The following is a 20,169-nucleotide window of genomic DNA, read 5'->3' on the forward strand; positions in this document are numbered from 1 at the left end:
ACAGCTTTTCTGAAGCTTTTTCAAACTCAGTGCAACCTTGGAGTTGCCTCTGATTAGCCAATTTTATGGCTTTGTGTCAAGACAATAAAAGCCCTACCATAGGATGCCAGGGCCCTCCAGATACTGCCATCCTGTCTTTCTTCCATCTCAAGAGTATTCCAAGCTGATTGCTAAAGAGCTTTATTCTTATCATGAGGTTAGATCTTGGTACGCTTTTCCAGCCTGTACTGAGCTTGGTTGTTTGTAGTTTTTTGTTTGCTGTATTTTTTTGCAGTAATTAGTAACCACATGGGAACAAGGTTTGTCTTTATAATCACAGATTGTCTGTGAACGCTAGAATTGTTGGCAGCCTTCAAGGTGATATACATAAAAGCAATGATATGACATTGTGTTCTTAATTTGAAATCCAGAGGGGAAAGATCGCTGAGATAAGGAAGGACATGTGGATTTCAGATTATAAGTGAGATTCAGCTGTTGCAAACATTTATTGAGCCCTTACTGTGCACCAAGTTTTACAGCTTGCCGTCACCTGTATACACATTGTGATTGTATAGCTGGTGTGCTGCTGCAGCAGAGTTCCTGCCTGGGGCTTTGCACCTCTCCAGGTCAGATAAGAAGGGGAGAAGGTGGTATTAATTACCAGTACTGGCATTCTGGAAGAGAGCCCGTGGGCATGTCCCAGGTCATTTTCTAGTCTGTGTGCTACCAAGAACTATAGAAATTTAATTGAGCCTGAAACCCTTTAGTAAATGATATTAAAATTTCTTTTTTTTTCAGGACAGTGATGGAGACAAAAGTGATGACAACTTAGTTGTGGATGTGTCCAATGAGGTAACCATTCTCTTTATCAAACTTTATTTTTAGAGCCACTTAGAGAAAGGAAATGGAGCCACTGTATTTTGATCTTTTGCAATTTTACACATTAAGAATTTAATGGTTGTTCATGGATAGAACAGAAATGGTCTAAAACCGACACAAACTTTTGTTGCCTTAAAAAAAAAAAAAGTTTCCCTAACCATTTTGGATTCCTAAGTTGGTGTCTGGTGCTCCTTTCTGTCTTGTGCCCTCTGAGCAAAGTATCTGAGCCTGAGGGGAGATATGATTGTTTGTAGATTATTTTTCTTTGTGGTGTCTTCATGGGTGGCTTGCAAATACCATCCTTTTCATTGTAATAGCGGTGTTAGGCGCACACCCTCAAATCCCCCAAATCTAAAGGACTTTCAGGGCTCTCCTTTAATTTGGAGAATTGGTGTGGAAATAGAGTGTGTAAAGGGAAAGATCCGTCCACTGTAAGTGAAATCACGAGACCTTTGCTTGTGCTTGTTGAGGACCCCTCGTCTCCACGAGCAAGCCCTGCCCACTCACCCAGAGAAAACGGGATCGACAAGAACCGTCTGCTAAAGAAAGATGCCTCCAGCAGCCCAGCGTCCACCGCCTCTTCGGGAAGTTCCACTTCTTTGAAATCCAAAGAAATGAGCTTGGTAGGTTATAAGAACTGTCACTTGCCTATTTAGCAGTTTAGTTTTCTTGGGGAACCAGAGGTTCCCTAAAGTATTTGAAATGTGGGGTTTTTACTAATTGAGCTATTTTTTAAGGGTTTAAAAGTGAAACTCATCGTTCTGCTTTCTGTCCCCATGGTGATTACTTTTCCCTCTGGGTCGTCTGTTTTGGGCCGTGATTAGAGAGAGAGAACCAGCTTTCATGCCCATTGCCTTCTTACTTGGGAGATGTGTTCGTGGCACAGCTCTCTGAAAGTTCCTACTTGGCAAATGGTTCAAACGCCGTAGGTCCTAAGAACTCCTCATTTTCTTAAGTGGTACATTTCCCGTGGTTTTACACTGACGCATCCTGTCGGGCCATGTTGTGATTGGGTTGCTGGGCAGATGGTGGTGTACTCAAGGCAGCACAGGGTAAGCCTGGAACTGAGGGAGGGATGGGGGTATATCAGGCCCATTCGTGCTTTCAGTCATGCAGCAAACATCGTGGAGTATCTCATCTCTTCACTCACCATAACTGCGCCATAACAGCCCTGCAGTTAGTCCCTACATAGTCCCTCGAGGCATTATCCCATTTCACTGATGGGGAGGGAAGCCGAAGGAATTAGCCAGGTTTACACAGCTCGTCAGACCCGAGGCCAGAGGGAGGGGAGCCTGGGGTCTCTCTAGCCCATGCTCTTTGCTACGCCAGAGTGCTTCTCAGACTGACTAAAAGGACATGAAGGGTTAAGATGCAGAAGAAGATGCCCTGTGACCCTGTTACTATCTTGACTTCTGAAGGCCTCTGCACTAGTGGGTCCACACTGGTTGTGTAGGCAAGTGGGTGGTGCTGCTGAACGCCAAGGAGTTATTTTTTTAGGCACATCTCAAAATGATAGGACTAGCTCTAGGGCTTTTGCCCCTGAGGTGCTAGTTTGCTTCTCATCAGATTGATGGCTCTGCTGTCTCTCACTGTTAGTCTCGATCCCACTGCTGCTGAGAGGCAAGGATAGAAACGGGGTCCTCCCTCCGATATTATTGGTGACCAGGGCATTCGTTTCTGAGTGACCGGGAACTTTCCTCGGGGTGGTCATCATTCTAACTTGGCCTAGATCCAAAGTCCACAAGCCTGATGGAAAAATACTTTTTAAAATAAAATCTGCAGAGGAAGGAGTGTGATCATATTCTGGGTCTCTAGCTAGAGTTTTAATTCTGGCAGGAAGAGGAAAGGTCAACATTTCTCACTCACAAGTTAATGCTGTCAACATTGTGTGGATTTATGAAAATTGGCTGAGGAAGTAGCTAGAAGGTGCCCAGTGTCCCAGCTGCTGTTGTGATAAATTGTGTAATATGGCTTGGATTAAAAATAATACTCATTTAATTTGTTTAACGATACCAGCATGAGAAAGCCAGCACGCCTGTTCTGAAATCCAGCACACCGACGCCTCGGAGTGACATGCCAACGCCGGGCACCAGTGCCACTCCAGGACTCCGTCCAGGCCTCGGCAAGCCTCCAGCCATGGACCCCCTCGTTAACCAAGCGGGTAGGGCATCGCCTCTTGTGTTTCGTTTTTCCCTTTTCCAGCTTGATTTGTCTGTTCATCTTGTCATGCAGTTTCTCTGTGAATACGAGATGCACTTTCTGCCAGCCTCCCTCCTTCCTATCTCTGAAAAGCCACGATAAGAAACAGATGTTTGTCCTTGGGTTTCAGCAGCTGCACCCTGTTCAGTCTCTGACTGTTTACATTTGGCTTTTCTTTTATTTCCAAATAATCCAAATCCCAGGGACTTCAATAAAGTTTCTGATAATTATTCCGCACGTAAGCTCCTTACCAAACTATCATTGTGTGTCTGAGTTTGCTAATATTGACTGAAACAGCCGGTCTGTCCGGCCCGAGTGTGATTCTTGCTTGCTTTAGTTGGCCTGTGTTCTGCCGGCACATCCCTCAGGAATCACGGTCTCTCCTTCAGGAGAGATTGGGAGGGTTTCACTGGGACTCCAGCCCCTGAATAAACTCATAACTTTTAACTTTATCTTCCTCCCTGGGAAAGGAAAAACGTAACACCCTGGGCCCAGAGGAAGAGAGACCCCAGAATATTCCTCCTGAATTTGTGCTCTGATTTACATACATCCAGGATCAGGTTTAGTTCGAGCTGAAGGAGAAATCTCGGATTTTATCAAGAAAACCTTCTTTTGAGTTTAAGTCAACAGGTGGTATCTGTGCCTTGGTTTGCCTGCTGTGAATTGGGTACGAGAATGCTGCTTAATCTCCCTGCTTTCCCAGCGTTGCCCAGTGTTCCTACCAAGGAGGACACGTGTGGGCATTGCTTCCCCTGGGGCCCATTCTTTCCTGCAGACGAATTCAGCTCTAGGGAGGAAGGGGCCCTGTGGGGGAGGTGGTGGTGCCGCCCCCTCTGCTCCCCCAGCCTTCCCTCCTCCTTCCCTATGGTGAAGGACAGTGAACAGGACCCTGGAATGGGTAGTCAGGCTGGCCTGGAGCAGCCAGGTGAGTCACATGTGGCTTGTGCTTCCTTGCAGCCGCCGGCCTGAGGACGCCCCTGGCGGTGCCCGGCCCGTACCCTGCACCGTTCGGGATGGTGCCCCACGCGGGCATGAACGGCGAGCTGACCAGCCCCAGCGCTGCCTACGCCAGCCTCCACAACATGTCACCGCAGATGAGTGCGGCCGCAGCCGCGGCCGCCGTGGTGGCCTACGGGCGCTCCCCGATGGTAGGGATGGCGGGGATGGCGGGCAGCCGTGGGTGGGCATGGGTGGGCGGGCGGGACCTGAGGAGCGGCCGGCAGCGGGCAGCCCTCGCTCTTGCAGACAAAGACCCAGTGTCCTCACTGTGCTCGCCTCCCTCTTGTCCGCTTTCATCAACATGCTGCTTCATTAAGTTAAGGCCAAACGCTTTTTGTTTTACTGTTTTTGTGGATGAAAAAAGGCAGTGTTTAGGAGCTACTTCAGTGGTTCAGGGGACATCTGGTTTTCTCCCACCAAAGTAGATTTTTTTTTTTCTGGAAGGCGATGAAATGACTCAAGTAGCTCACAGAAGCCTTTTCATTCGTTTTTTGAGGGTTTTTTTCTTCCCCTCTTTAATTCTTAGGAAAAAATATTTGAGAAGCCGTAATTTTCTCTTTCTGTGCTTATATTATTCTTTAAGCCCAAAAGCGTGACCTTAGGTGTAAGAAGTGATCGCATCCCAACAGGGAGAAACACAAAGGGACTGAAACCATGGGGCAGGTTCTCCTTCTTGTCCTGCCTTCTCCCACTGTGTAAACGGCCTCATGTTTGACCAGGAAGAGACAGAACTGCATGTGAGGGGGAAAATTGACTGTGTAGTCCTTGATTGCATCAGGAAAAGGGACTAGATTATAACTCATAGCAAATGAAAGTCCCTAAATCATTTCTGTTGACTGTTTGAAATATGTCATGTACATTTTTCTCCTCTCCTTTCTTCATTACCTCCAATAACTTGGAGTGATATTAAAGCTCATCGTTTTTTCCTTTATGTTGCACTGCTAGGAAAGACTGTGGAAGGCAAAATCATTTAAAGCAAAGAGGGCAGCTGAGGGACTTAGATACCTTCATTAAGGTGCACAAAATAGAGTCCATGTGTGAATTTCTAAGCAGTGACTTAGACCAGTGGTATGAAACTGGGGGTGATTTTGCCCCCTAGGGACATTCAGTCATATCTGGAGACACTTTGTTTATTGGAACTGGGGGATGCTCTTGAATAGAGGCCAAGGATGCCGCTAATTATCCTGCCAGCCCCCAACCAAGAACTATCTGGCCTAATACGTTAATTGTGCCCAAGCTGGTAGTCAGGTTGTCCTGACTCAGACAGTGTATTGCTCTTTGTACTTGTTTGGACAGGCAGAACATCCTGAGTCCACAGGGCGTATTTACCATGGGAAGCTGGTTCGCAGTGCACAGATCGATCACACACCTTCCTACCTCCCAAAAAAGAAGTGTGTCTTGTGGTATTTAGAGGTGGCTGTATTATTTTTGCGCGTTATAATCGTTCCTTTGAGAAATGCTAGCACATGCCCCTGTTTCTGTTGCTTTGGGGATTTCTGAGTTTCTAGTGACAAGTCTTTAGAGGTGTCATAGAGTGCCTGCCCTACATAAACTGAGTCTGCAATGCCTTATTCTGTTTGCAGGTTGGGTTTGATCCTCCCCCTCACATGCGTGTACCTACGATCCCTCCAAACCTGGCAGGAATCCCCGGGGGGAAGCCGTAAGTACCTCTAACTCTTCAGTTTTGTTTTAAAGGCGGCTACTTAGTCATGGGTATCAGCAGACTCGAATTCCAAAGGGAACACAGGCTTGGGCGTTTCCAAGGAGATTTTTAGTGTCTTTTCCCGAGGAGTGTTAACACTTTCTATAAATAGGCACCTGGTAGGTGTCATGCCTCTGTCTTCTCACTGTGGGTGATCTCATGCATTTAGTTATTTCTGTAGAGAAGCTGCTGGAGACAGGGACGAGGAGGGAGGAGAGAACCAGGGGTGGTTGGTCCTCCTCACTTGACCCTTCCTCAGAAAGCTCTTCTGCTTTGCCATTTGGTTAGAGGATAGCTGCTGGAGATTTTCCATAGGACTGTGTTGTGGGCAATAAGCTGTCACAAACTTGAAATCTCAGAAGTGTAAAACATGTCGTTTCTTTTCCCGGCTCAGTGCCACCTTTTCCTTATTTTGGTGGAAATGGGAGCTGTGTGAAAGGTAGGTTCTGTTAGATGCCAACATCGGAGGTTGATACTCCCCCCAAGTAACCCCCAGTAAAGTTTTGCTGGGTACCTTCCTCTGAGAGATCCAGGATTATAAAGTGCAATGTGGCTTTGGTGGGGAAGCAGGAGAGAGAGGTTAAAGGGCAAAAGAGCATTCAGGATTTGAAAAGCATTTTTAGTTATTCTTCCAGAGTCACTTAAAATCACCTGCTTTCCATAATGTTAGTAATTTGAAACGTGATTTCAAAGAATTCCTAAAGTTGTCAATTTTTGTACAACGCAAACCTGAAATGTGAGAGTCTGTCTTACTTCTCAGCAAATACTCTGTTCCCATAGGATAAAAGATGGCAGAAAGCCAATTCCAATTCATTGATTTTTCCCAAATAGAGGTACATGTCACAGGCCTTCAAGTCTTTTTTTGTTTGTTTCTGGTTTTTTTTTTGTTTTTTGGTTATACCTTCTACCTTCAAGTGGTTGCTTTCAGCTATTACTCATGCATCTGTTGCATATTGCATTATTTTGAGTGGTCCATTCACCTACCTGGTCATCCTTGTGTGGTTTTTATTGTAGCCTTGCATCGAACAAACCAATAGCATGAGGAAAGATGGAATTCCTTACCCTTTCACTTGCTTTTAGGAAGCAGATTCCCATTGCTCCTCTTTTCCTGCATTATAGTATCTATTTCACGGTAATTTGACTCATGATGAAATGAAGCTTTGGTTTATACTAGGAACTAGTAGAGATGTTAAGAATTTATGGTGACGTCTAGGCCCAGGGAAGAGCAGGATTGAGAAGTGGGGCAGCGTTGCATATACTTTCTCAGCTGGTAGATCTCTTCTGATTGAATACTTGTGAAACACTATGTTGTGTTTTCTTGGGAATGCCCCAGGGCGCTGATGGGTATTTCTTACCTGTGGTTGCTAGCATTATAGCTGGGTGTTGTTGTCCTACTGTCTGGTGAGTGGATAAAGGGCAAACAGGAACTTCTCTAGCAGCCCAGTGTTTAAGATTCTGTGCTTCTAATGCAGGGGGCATGGGTTCAATCCCTGGTTGGGGAACTAAGATCCCACATGCCACACCGTGGCCAAAAATAAATTAAAAAGAAAAAAAAAGAGGTAGTTACTGTTGCACTAAGATGCAATAATTAATAGTTACTGATTATTGGGAAATAATAGGCAACTAAGGCCAAGTTCAATGAACCATTAGGGAAAGCCAGTTTCAGGAGTCAGAGCTGTGGGGGAGTGTCCAGCTGCCAAGACCCCACCCTGAATGTGAAATGTGAGGCTGGTGGGATGGGGTGGGCAGAGCTGAGAGCTGCAGTGCTGGTCTTAAAGGCTGGTGTGTGAGGAGGGTTAACTTACACCCAGTTCCTAGCAATTGTGTGTGCAATTAGACACAAAGTTTACACCTTCGATGAATGGCAGTACTGGTGTCATGCCTGTTAGAGCCAAAATAATCATGTCCTTGACTTGTGAGAACCTTGGATTTCTTTGTGTTTACAGCTGTGTAAGCAAGGGCCATGACAGTGAGCAGTTGTGAGACTCACGTATGACAGTGCTTTTCTCTCCTTGGTCAAAATGGGCACTGGTCTGTGGCCCAGAGGGGTCACTGTTTTCTAAAACGGTTAAAATATTTTTATTTTGATTCTCTCTCAAGTTTAAGGTGAGCCATACATATTAATGGGAGGAAGATCAAATAAATTGGTATCAGAGGGAAAAATGAACATTGTCTGGGATCTGGGCTATGCAGTCATATTAATCCATTAATTAGTATTGAGAGGGCATACTGTTCTCACCATTTAGGAAAGTAATACTGCCTGAGGCAGTTTCTCTCAAACCGGCTATGATGACAGACCAGTTTTTCCCCAATAGGACAAAGATTGAGACTCTTATAACAGGCAAACACAGATGAATAGGGAGAAAAAGACACAAAATACAAGTCCCAGTTTTTTATTACAAGAATCAGCCATTGTGAATCGACTCTAAGTAGTTGTGTTAAAATTTCTCGACACTCAGTCTTGAAGAATGAGCATCTCGCCAGGGGAAGCAGTGAATGTTTGCGGACCACACTGGGCAGCGACTGTCCGAGGCTCATAAGAGAAATGGTGACAAACCATCACGTCCAGGGTAGAGTGAACAAGCTGGTAAAGGTTTTGCAAGTGATGTTCTCTGGGAAATACCAATCGAAATAATATTTGGGAAGGGCAGAGGGAGGCTCTTTGTGGATGTTTGATGTGGAACTGTTAGGTGCCTGACGGGCTGTAGGAAAGAGAATGTTCATCTTCTCAGCTTTGGGGGGGGGCTACCAATGTGGGGGGAACATGAAAGGAACAGTAAATACTTGAATTACCTTTGTGATAAGTGCTGAGTTCTGTGAAGACAGAGCAGGGGGTAATAGGCAGACAGGTGAAGAGTGACCAGAGTTAAGAAGGGAAGGGCTTCCTTGGGGTAGGGCAGATACTCGGAAGGCTGAGGCTCGTGCAGGAAGAATAAAGCCACTGGGCGGAGGGGGCCAGGAGGGTGGGCTGTTGCAGGTAGAGGGATAGTGGGCTCCCAGCACAAAGAGGGAGCTTGAGGATTCACAGGCAGCTGGATGAGTGCTGCAGCTGGGAGAGTGCAGGTGGGGCTGGAGGGACCTTAAAAGTGCGTCTAGAGTGAGTGCTCATGTGTGGTTCTAGTCTTCTACAGTGACCTCGCCAAGTGGCTGTGTTCCTCTCACCCAGCACCTCTAGTGATGGCAAGTCGTTTTCCCTGGCTGTGTGAAAACTCTTCCAGCCGTTGAGTTGAGATCTGTCTCCCTGGAACTTTTACCCATCAGTCCTGTTCTTTCCCACTGCCTGAGACCACACAGTGTGCTGCTAATCCATCCTCCTCAGGTCAGACAGCTCTTCAGATATTTAGAGACCACCATTTCTCCACGAAGCATCTCTTCTGGCTGAATATGTCCATTGCTTCAGCCCTGCCTTATAGGTTCAGATGCCATCTGCCCACTACAATCTGATCAGTCATCTCCCTCCTGTCCTCTCTTCTACAGATTTCATTGAAATCTGCTAAATAGGCATAGAGGACCCTATTGGGAGCTCACAACCTAGTGGTGGAGAGATGGCATGAATCAAGTAATCAGAAAAATAAATGTACAAGTATAATTGAGATAAGAGCTGTGACAGAGGAGTACTGGTTTGTGAAATCCCATGAAGGGCTGATCCCATCTGGAGGGTCAAGGGAGGATTCTCACGGTGTTTTCTGAGCTGCAGTAATTGTGCAGGGGAAGGGCATAAGCCTGCAGGTGGTGGAATCAGCGTATGCAAAGGCCCTGTGACCTTCCATTATTTTTATCAAAGTGGCCTAGAGCAAGATGACATTGCCACTGTTTGGTACTTGTTTTTGTGTCAGAGTGATCTAAGATCTCAGTAGGGTTTCCCAACCAACCTGGACATTTTTTGTCTCTCCCACCCCTAACTTCTGCTAATAACTTCTTTTTGTTAAATGTATTATCCCTATTCTATCCAACATCTGGACCCAAACTTTCGCCAAACGTCCTTGTTTAATTCCCATTTTTACCCAGTCCTCTTAATTTGCTAAAGTCCTCCCTAAGATCGTAGGTGCGGTTTATCTGATCTTGCCTGTTTCTTGCTCAGAGATCTTCATAAGGTGCACAGAAGCTCCTGATGTAGCCCCTCTGGTAGTATCACCCCAGCCTTTCTTTCCAGCCTCATGTCCTGAGTTCTTTGCATCTTATGCTCTGGGCAAATGGGGTAACCCTCTATTCCATGAAGAGCCCTCCTCCTTCTAACCTGGAGCAGCTTCCCTTCTCACTAGTCTCTACCTCTTCCTGCAGAAATATTTTCTGTCCTTCAGAGACCACTTCAGCTGCTGCCTCCTTCATGAAGCCTTTGCTGGTGCCTTCCCGTATGTGATCTCTCTCCACTAGCACCTTGTAACATCTTGTGACACTTTCCACACTTTGGCCTTGAGTTATAATCACGTGTACAGGTCGTATTTCTCTCTGTTTCTTCCTGACTAGAATTGAAGTTTCTGAAGTCCCCTTGTCCCCTTGAGCATAGATACCCAGTAAACAACGTTTGCCTAGTTGACTAGGTGGGGGGTGAGCCCAGGATTGTGTAAGGCCCTGTGATTCATCCTTTTCCAAGGGAGAGTGCAGTTTGCATTTTAGAGGTGTGTAATGGTGATTTATAAGCAGTTACTCTGGCTGTGTTTCCAAACCCTCAAGGCAAAATTTAATGGCTATTGTTTGGTCAGTTTACCTTGAACTCATTTTTAGTTTTAGAAAATTTACTCCCTGAACTCTATGGAGATCGCTGATCAAAAAGAAACCTGAAGTTTAGACAGACTGACATCTTTGTTGTACTGTGCGCTCCCTCCCCTCAAGACGTTTTTCTGGCCCTGTGGCACCGCTTTCCTTCCCATAAATACTCAGGGGCCGAGCTCTACCTGCTTCGTACAGTAGCACCTAGAGGTCAGTCATAACTCACACTAATAACAGTTTGGCTTAAGATTCCAGCTAAGTTCCAGGTTCCCTCACCCTGTGTTTTAATGCTAGACATGTAATTGAGAAATCTTCCACCCACTTGTTTGGTGTTTAAATAAATCTTTCAACTACCTTTTTGGAGTTGGAGCCTAAAGGGAAGAGAAAATCTAAACTACATTTGGGGTAAAATTGCCTCCTAGGAAAACATGTTTTGCAGCAGTGAATAGAGGCCATCCTGGCTTCCAGCTGAGACGACGTTTCAGTGGCCAGTGCCCCTCCCTCTCCCATCCATTCCTGATCTTGCTTCTGACCCCTCTGTTGACCGTGTCTAGAGTCCGTACTTGGTTTATTTAGTGGATTTGGAAATTTATTCAGCCCCGTTTTTACTCATTATGATATTTGGGTGTTGTGGGGTTTTTGTTTGTTTTCTATTAAATGCTAAAAATAACGTGTTTATTTTGTGCCGTACGATCACCACATGGTTTCTTTTTTTTTACCTTGTGATGGTCTGGGAATATGTAGCTAATTTCTTGGGATTATATTTGCGTGTGAAGCCTTTCCTTTTGATGTGAGTTTTGTGTAGCTGCTGGACAATTATCCCTTCCCTCTCTCTCCTTCCTCACCTCTTCAGAAATGGCTTTCAGCTTACCAGGCGTGGTTTGTCTATTTCTTGATCGAATACTGATGTTTGCCTGAAGTGGTTGGTTCCTTTGCTAGGATTTTTGAATTGAGCTTTTAAGTGGCTGTGTTTTAAACTTATCTTTGTCTTACTTTTCGTCCACGCATCTCTTGGTTTGTGTCTTTGTCCTGCATAGAAGCCCTGTTGCTGCCCCAGCACATTTACAACTTGGAAACATTTAATTGATGGAGGAAGTAGGACCTGGAGCTCGGAATCATAAATGCTGACTTTGGAGAACCTCCGGGTATATTGGCTAGGCCATCTCTTCTTCTTTACTTTGTCTAGTAAATTTCTTTTTCATATCCATTTTAAGAAGTTTTGCATTTGCCTTTTTAAAACATGAAGATAGCCGTGTATTCAACTAAATAAGGAAACAAACAAAAAGTCTCCTATCTTAATGCTTCGAAGTCCTCAACTTGCAATTCAGTTGTTACTAAGGCCCTCCATTGACGTAGAGATGCTGTCTTCAAATAAGGTAGGGACTGCACCTTCATCTGGGTGTTTGCTGTTTAGGAGGATGCCCGATGCCAAAATGGAAAGATCCTGTGAAAGAAGTAAAGGATTTTACAGATGTTATGAGTTAGGTATGTAGACCCTAAAAAATGTTAAAGGTAGAGCTTGTTACATTGACAAAGAAAGAGATTTTACTGTAAGTAGATGAATTATATACCTGAGGACCTTTATTTTCCCCCTGAAATCTTAGAATAATGTGGCTCTGCTTTTCTTTCCTTTCTTTGTGTGTGTGAGTGTGTGTGTGTGTGTGTGTATGGCTGCGTTGGGTCTTCGTTGCTGTGTGTGGGCTTTCTCTAGTTGTGGCAAGCAGGGGATACCCTTCCTGTTGGTGTGCAGGCTTCTCAGTGTAGTGGCTTCTCTTGTTGCAGAGCACAGGCTCTCAGTGTGGTGGCTTCTCTTGTTGCAGAGCACGGGCATGGCCTTCCGTAGTTGCAGCACTCAGGCTCAGTAGTTGTGGCACACGGGCTTAGTTGCTCTGTGGCGTATGGGATCTTCCCGGACCAGGGATCAAACTCATGTCTCAACCACTGCACCACCAGAGAAGTCCCAAGGCTCTGCTTTTCTTTTGACCCCATACCACGATACCCCCAGTCACCACCTTCACTATACTAGTTGTTGAGGCTGAGAGTATCTTCCAAAATCATAATTTCACATTATTCTCATCTATCGTAGAATAATCTAGATGCCCCAGTCCTCAGAGCCTCCCGTGCCCAGGGCTCTATAATGAAGCACACAGATGGTGCTGACATGCCTGGTGTTCTCTTCTTGTGTGGGGTAGGTGTCTCCCTCCTGATGGGCCCCATGATCCCTCTAGAGGTGAGGGTGTCAAAGGTAGTGCTGATGTGGAAGCTGAGGTGAGGGTTAGAGCCCCACTTCTGTGGCTGGCTGACCTCTTCCACTCCTGAGCTGAGTTGGGCCTCTTGCGCTGTGCTGTAGCGTCCCCTCCTCTCTAAATAATAAGGGGTAGTCAGCTGCCTCCTGTGACATGGGAACCAAAGGTTGAATCTATATTGTGCTTCGTACTTTGCTGCAAGTGCTTTCCCACGTGATTTCATTTCCCCCACACCTCAGCTGTCACGTTTATAGGGTACATTTTGTCAGGGCACGTTGTAAAAACAGGGGAATGAGGTCCAAATAAGTCCCACGTGGTCCACACGTCTTATTAGTGACTAAACCGAACCTCTGACCTGGGTCTCCTCACTTCCTGAACTTTACTGTACGCTCTGCAGCTCCCAGACTCAGAAGCCAGCTGGTCACATGTGACCCACGGCTGCTTCTGCTGCATCTGGTGTCTGAGGGGTCCCATGTCCACGGGGCTCTGCTGGTGGGGTGGGTGGAGGATGTCACTGTCACTGTTGCTCTCGCTGCCTTTTGTTTTGCTCTTCATTAGCTCTGCGTCTCTGGGGGTGGCATTTCCCCCTTGGCAAAGTTGGCACCACCTCTCTGCCACATTTGGCAGGACGACTAGGGAGAGTTGGCTGGCAGGGCCCGGGTGGTTAGAGGCCTCCCCACCTGCTCGTAGCTTACTTTCCTCGCCAGAGCAACCTTTCCTGCCTTGACTTATAACTGATTAGGTAGCAATAAATGACTCTGGGCATTCGAATTCATTTACTGAGTGCCAGCTGTATGCTCGTTGGCGAAGTCATCCCACCTGTCCCCGGAGGACTTGGGAATAAGACAGACAAATGTAAACGTGGGCTGGAGTCCTCAGTGTGATACCGATGTATAGGATGAGCCAGGGCCCAGGAAAAGACTCGCGGCACCTGGAGAGTTGAGGCAGGCTGCGGGAGGGGGGGACGTGCCGTGCGCTTAGGGGGAGGCGGTGCTATTCTAGGCAGGAGGGAACAGTTTGTGCGTGACGTGGAGATGTGACAGCGTGCGATATTTTAGGGGACTGGCCCATTGCTCCATGCGGCTGGGAATTTAGGATACAAGGCGGTCACATGAGCTGAGGCTCGTTGACACTCAGTTATGAAGGGCTTGGTGAGCCATAAAGAGCTTGAAGAGCGAGTGCAGGTTTTGACATGATCAGATTTTTTTAGATACCTGTTAATACAGCAATAAATTCACCCTCGAGAGGGCCTAGTCCACAGGGAGCGGGGTCTTGGCCGCAGCCTTTATCTCTGGGGTCCGTGGTTCTTCATTACTGTTGGCTGGATTCTGCCACTGCTGTGTCTGCTTCCGGCAAACCAACAACTCTAACACCTGTTTTCCTCTGGCCACGGGACACAGGGTAGTTTTAGGAACAGGAGCCAGTCTGCTAGGGGAAGACAACCTGCTTCCCCAGAATGCAGTCCTGTTTCCTAGTTCACAGCGCCAGTGGGGACTCGGAGTGTCTTCACCTCTGCCGTGTGCCCAGTAAATGAAGAGTCCCCAAATGGGTTTGATTTCATTCAGTTTTTAAATCTGTGACATCCAGTGGGCTTTATTCTGTTCAGTTCTGCCACCAGATTTCAGAATTAGATCTGCAGGTGCTTGATTCAAACAGCCGGGTTGGGGGCACTCCGCTCTCTGAGGCTCTGGGTTGTATGTGGGTGGCCCCTAACCAGGGCTCCAGGGGCTCCTTCTTTCTGCCCCACAGTTTGTCACAATCCTCTTTCCAAACCTCCTCCACTCCTCTTTGCCCAGCACTGTCTCCCCGCCTCGCCTTGTAGGATTTATGAATTTCCTGATTTTCCTGGCCTCGCCACCACCCTGTGCTTTCCTGGCTCCCACCCCGCGCCTTCCTCCCTTTCCGCATTCCTGGCCCTCACACTTGTCCACTGGTCGAGATAAGAGCCCTGGATTCAACATATCCTCACTTTCCCCTTTTTAAGTCACGGGTGTTTAATATCAATGCTGTCATTTCCCTAAGGCCCCTGCAGGTGTCGAGCACGGTGTTAAGTGTTTTGCACTTTTGCAGCTATCTCTCTTTTTCCTTATAACAACCCCTGCAACCCTTATATTTTGTTATTATTGCTATCTTGTTGATCAGGAAATGGAAACCTTATAGGCCACAGGTAATTAGGTGCATTAGGAAGACCACAGTCCTTGCCGCGAGCCAGGGGCCCCGCATCTCAGGTCCCTTTAAATGCAGAGTCTGGGCTCCCAACCTGGCTGTGGACCTGGCCTACTGTGTTCATCCGTCAGGAGCCCTCCTCTCACCTTTTTCTTGAATGAACAAATAAACCCAAACTTTTAAAACTGAGGTATATATTTAGGAAAGTGCGCCAAATCATGTGTGTATCGCCCAGTGACTTTGTACCAAGAGCGCCCGAGAAACCCCTCCCATGTCCCTTCCAGTCTCAAGGGGAACCACCTGACTTCTAATACCAAAGGTGAATCCTGACTGCGTTTGAACTTCCGTAAATGCAGTAGTACCACGTGCCTTCCCTTAGGGCTGATCTCTGTCTACATTCAGGCTTGAGAGATGTTTCTAAACGCACACTGTCCGTTGATAAACTCCCCCTCCTGGTTGATCTTACTGTTCCTGTTTCCTCACTCAGTAAAGAGGGTAAGTTTCCTTCTGGGATCTCTTTAACATTGGCACAGCATGCCATCAATGTGACCTTTCTCAGAGGCATTTGTGTTCTTCCTGGTGGTGAATAGCAGATTCCAGGCTGTCTCGTTTGCTCCCCTGGTTTTCCCTTCCCCTCGGTCTCTCTGTGGGCTCCGCCTGGCCTGTGCCTCGTCGGGGTTTGTTCACTTGATTAGGCTCTCCAGCACAGCGGGCAGCGCCAGCTTCCTCGGAGGCCCCCTGTGACTGATGTATTAACATCCACATGGGTTTCCCCTGGGACAGACGCGTGTTCACAGCTTCTGGCAGCAGCTCACTGCACTCTGAATCAATTTTAAACTGCCTGAGTATGATGATCACAGACCTCCTGCGTGGTTTAAAGAAGAGGACACCTGGGAGAGAGGTGGGTATCTTCCAAAGACAAGCACACAGCGCTCCGTCTGTGCTTTGTGCATCTGTTTTAATCTGGAACATTTAACTCTATAATAAGCAGGGTTCTAGTTGAAGCAAGATACAATATCCTTCCCCTAAAAATTCGGAATTGCTAAAAGGGCATCTGCTGGAAACTGCCTACCTGGAGGTGCCCACCTTGATTTATAGCACACAGAAAAACTAACCTTCACATCTGCCATTATTCTTGCAGCATGGAAAGCTTTAAGAGGCAAGTTCTCTCCCCGCATTTACCACTGTTCATTTGTTACTTTCAGACCCAGGTTGTGGTACCTGGTATCTGGGTCACATAACTTAGAATGTGAAAAGAACTTAAACTCCAATTCTTGAGGTCTCATCCTCAAGGGCAGTAATATGATACTATTTGATTCCAACTCCAAATATCCTATAATAAATGGCATAGGTTCCATTAACTGTAGTGTGCAAGTATTGAAATGTCGTGTGGGCTTGATATAGTACTGAGGACACTAAAGGATACTGTGGGCTAAAAAACAGGGGATTTAGTAACAAAAAAGAAACAGACTCACATATAGAGAACAAACTAGTGGTTACCAATGGGGAGAGGGAAGGTGGGGGACAAATAGGGGTAGGGGATTAAGAGGTCCAAACTATTATGTATAAAGTAAGCTACAAGGATATATTGTACAATGTAAGGAATATAGCCAGTATTTTGTAGTAACTATACATGGAGCATAACTTTTTTAAAAGTTGTGAATCCCTGTATATTATATGCCTGTAACGTATATAATGTTGTACATCAAATAAACGTCAATAAAAAAAATAGGAGATTTAGTGGTTTGGTGACTGAAGGGCTTTGAGCTGTAGTTGTTCTATGTGCATATTTATTTCCCAGGACATTCTGTGTGGTTCTCATTACGTGTACTCAGTCATTCACATTCAGAGTAATGTTAAGGATTTGGGCCAAATAACCACTGAATAGTAGTTATTGGAACCAGTTTGCCAGGGGATAACATATCTGAGGTTGTGTCCTTTGGTGGGGGGAAGGGGAAATTCTTTTAAAAGTCTTTTCATATATTTGATGTTTTGTTTTTATTGAAGGAAGATAATAACACGTATTTTATTTTCAGGGTTTTATCTTGTATCAGTTTTCAGTTTTGTGCATGCTTAGTTATTTTTCAGAATTTGAGTTAGCATTAAAATGAAAATTTAAGTCCTGTATTAATACCCATGAATCTGTCAAGGGACTTTAAGGTGCCAATGATAAGTTCCAGAACGTGTCCAGACTTATCACAGAGGGTTATGGGGAGGAAGAAACCCTACATACATGGTTTATTGTTTACATATGCAGACCTATAGAAAAGATGTAATGTTGAACTTCTAGATCACCAAGTGATGCTTTGAAAAAGAAGAAAGTGAAAGCAGTGGTCTTCAAAGTCCCTAGTTCAGATGTGGGTGGAAAATATTAGCGTATTAGCACTCATTTCTTCCATCCTCTACAGGGTCTTTTCTTTGTGCATATTTTGTAGTATCTATAATAGATTAGTGCTTGGAGTTTAAATAATTCGATTGTTAGAGAAAAAATGTACTTGAAGAGTTTGGTGTGGAAACGAAAGGTGTGCACTAGGATTGTTTGTTTGTATTTAACAGGGAAGAAAATAGTAGCTTAAGTAACACAGAAGTTTATTTCTCTTTCCCGTAAAAAATACTGGCAGTCAGCAGCCCAGGGCAGGTATCACAGCCCAGTGATACAGCTCTAGGTATCCTAGTGTCACCAGGGCCTCTGCACCCTGTCTTTCTGTTCCGTCCCCCTCAGCAATTGATTTCCATCTTCAGAGTCACCTTGTGGCCCAAAGAGGCTGCTGGAGCTCCAGTTGTCTTATTCATAGTTCAGGTAGCAGGAAGGAGGAAGAGAAGAAGGACGGCATACTCCCCTCCCTCTTTTTAAATTCTTTTTTTTTTTTAATTAATAAACTTATTTTTTAGAGCAATTTTAGGTTCACAGCAAAATTGAATGGATAGTACAGATAGTTTCCATGTTCCTCAGAGTCCCCTTTCTTTTAAGTTATGAACTAAGTGCCACCCAACAGCTTCTGCCTACATCTCATCGGTCAGCACACAGGCACACCTGGCTAGAGTAAAGCTGGGAAGAATAGTCTTTTAGCTGAGAGCTTTGCTGCCTTTGATAAAACTGGGCTTTGTGGCCAAAGTAGACAGGGAGGTTGTTGAGGAGGAAACTTGAAGTCTGGTCACAAAGCCATTTGAGGTAAAATAATTATGCAAAAGAGAGTTTTAAGTCCAAGGCTTAAAGTGGTACATTTAGAAAGCTGTTTTTGTTTTTTCTATAAAATAGTGTTTATTTATTTATTTTTTAACATACAATAAACTGCATATATTTAGAGTGTACAATTTAGTATCCCAATCTCCCAATTCAGTCCCCCCAAGCCCTCCCGGCTAGAAAGCTGTTTTTGTTTGTTGACGTTGAAATATACTTTTACCATGTGTAATTACTATGAGCTCTTAAGGGCTTCATCTTAAGCATCAAAAATAACCATATTAAATTATACTAAGAAATCATACAGTTATACAAGGTACAAGAAGAAGGTATTTTATGTTCATTTGGAAGCACATTTAGTGTTTTTTAATTGGCTTTGAAGGAATGCTTTACGGAATGAAGGAGCGCAATTTAAAAATCTTAAAAAATTTTTAAACTATCATTTAATATATATCTTTTTTTACACCCTAGACTTTGGCTATTATTTATTTCACTTGTTCCATCAGTAAACACTTCAACTTATATTGATTTCAAAAGGAAATCGTAGCAAGAATCTTTCCTTTGTCTTTCTCACAGAAGCGTGCTGCAGTAACGACTGATTGCTTTATGATAAATGTTTTTTTCTGTCTCCTCTCCCGTTCTTCTCTCTTCTGCCTAATCACCCCCTCCCCAAAAGCGCATACTCCTTCCACGTCACTGCGGACGGTCAGATGCAGCCTGTCCCCTTCCCCCCGGACGCCCTCATCGGCCCCGGCATCCCCCGCCACGCCCGCCAGATCAACACGCTGAACCACGGGGAGGTGGTGTGCGCGGTGACCATCAGCAACCCCACGCGGCACGTGTACACGGGGGGCAAGGGCTGCGTCAAGGTCTGGGACATCAGCCACCCCGGCAACAAGAGCCCTGTCTCTCAGCTCGACTGTCTGGTGAGTGAGAAGGAACCGGTGCACAAGGGTAATTTCCCCCTGGAGACTCAACGAGGAAATCGCTGTCGGGGCCTGGGTTTTCCTCCCATTATGAGGAAATGGAAGCCCATTCTGTTTCCTGTGTTAGCTGTTTAGCTCTCCCCACCCTCTCCCCTCGGTGTGAAAGTTTCCTTTGTTGCTGTTTCAGTGGTTAAATCCCAGAGTTGATGGATTTCTCTTAAAAAATGTTTTAACGGTAGTTGACAGAAGCTGTCCTTGTTTGAATGTGTATTCCGAAGGGGGTTTCCCGTTTAATGGATGGAGCACGGCTAGGCCTGCGCTCTTGAGCCCTGCAATCCCCTTGACTTTTAATTTCCCTACAGCCTTTGGATAAATATTGAAGAGTAAACATTTGATAACGTGGCATAAAACCATTTGAACAGGGTCTGTGTTTTCAGGGAGACCTGGCTGAGTTTTATGACCTTAACTTCAGGAAAGAGTTACTAGATCACACTGCAAGAAGTCAGGCCGCTGTCAGCAGAACAGGGGTGGTGGGAATGCTTCCCCAAGGCACCTACTCCACCTCCCTGTGCAGTATGAGAATACCATGTTGCATTTTTCAGGATCATAGAACACATCTGGACAAGTTCTCTACACGGTAACCACAGGAGTTACAGACCACGTACCACTGGCCTTAAGTGGACTGCAGGCCACCCTGCCCCTGTAGGGTGTCTCCCTGCACTCTGCCGGGGCAGGTGGTACACGTTACACACGGCCTGCCTGGCAGATGGCAAGGATTCCTGAGAAGGTGTCTCCAAAAAGAAGACCAACTGCATTTTCGAGATGGAAAGGCTCTTTGGGCTAGTTCTTGGTTTATTTTTGTAGAGAACTTCAACATATATCCATTAATGAAACTTAAACACGGGGAAACATACTTAAGCATCTTGTGGTAAAACCTGAATGAATTTTTTGGCCACCCTAATAGTAGGAGAGTTTTGTAACACTCATCTCTTTTGAAATTACATTGCTTTAAATTTCTCTCCTCTTTGAACACTAGACCATGGTTAAAGCATAGTAAAGACTTTGTATCTGTTTGGGTTGAAGGAGAGCAGTTATTTCTTTGTTTTGGAATGGGGGGGTCCTTTTAAGTCCCACCTCCCTTTCTAATGTGTTGGTTTTGATGGAGAGATGCCTTCTTTTATT

At 45.5% G+C, this 20,169-nt stretch overlaps 1 protein-coding gene across 2 annotated transcripts in view; it reads left to right on the forward strand.

The window, feature by feature from the left end:
• TLE1 (TLE family member 1, transcriptional corepressor) overlaps nt 1–20,169 on the forward strand; it is an 84,158-nt gene that overhangs the window by 56,327 nt on the left and 7,662 nt on the right. For both annotated transcript variants that reach the window (XM_057720211.1, XM_057720212.1), the window contains exons 10-15: nt 778–831; nt 1,329–1,481; nt 2,875–3,019; nt 4,015–4,205; nt 5,640–5,716; nt 18,738–18,987. In XM_057720211.1, the coding sequence (XP_057576194.1) occupies nt 778–831; nt 1,329–1,481; nt 2,875–3,019; nt 4,015–4,205; nt 5,640–5,716; nt 18,738–18,987 (870 nt within the window). The remainder of the gene's footprint in view (nt 1–777; nt 832–1,328; nt 1,482–2,874; nt 3,020–4,014; nt 4,206–5,639; nt 5,717–18,737; nt 18,988–20,169) is intronic.

The sequence above is a fragment of the Hippopotamus amphibius genome, chromosome 2 (genome assembly GCF_030028045.1).
Source record: "Hippopotamus amphibius kiboko isolate mHipAmp2 chromosome 2, mHipAmp2.hap2, whole genome shotgun sequence".
In the NCBI taxonomy this organism is placed as follows: domain Eukaryota; kingdom Metazoa; phylum Chordata; class Mammalia; order Artiodactyla; family Hippopotamidae; genus Hippopotamus; species Hippopotamus amphibius.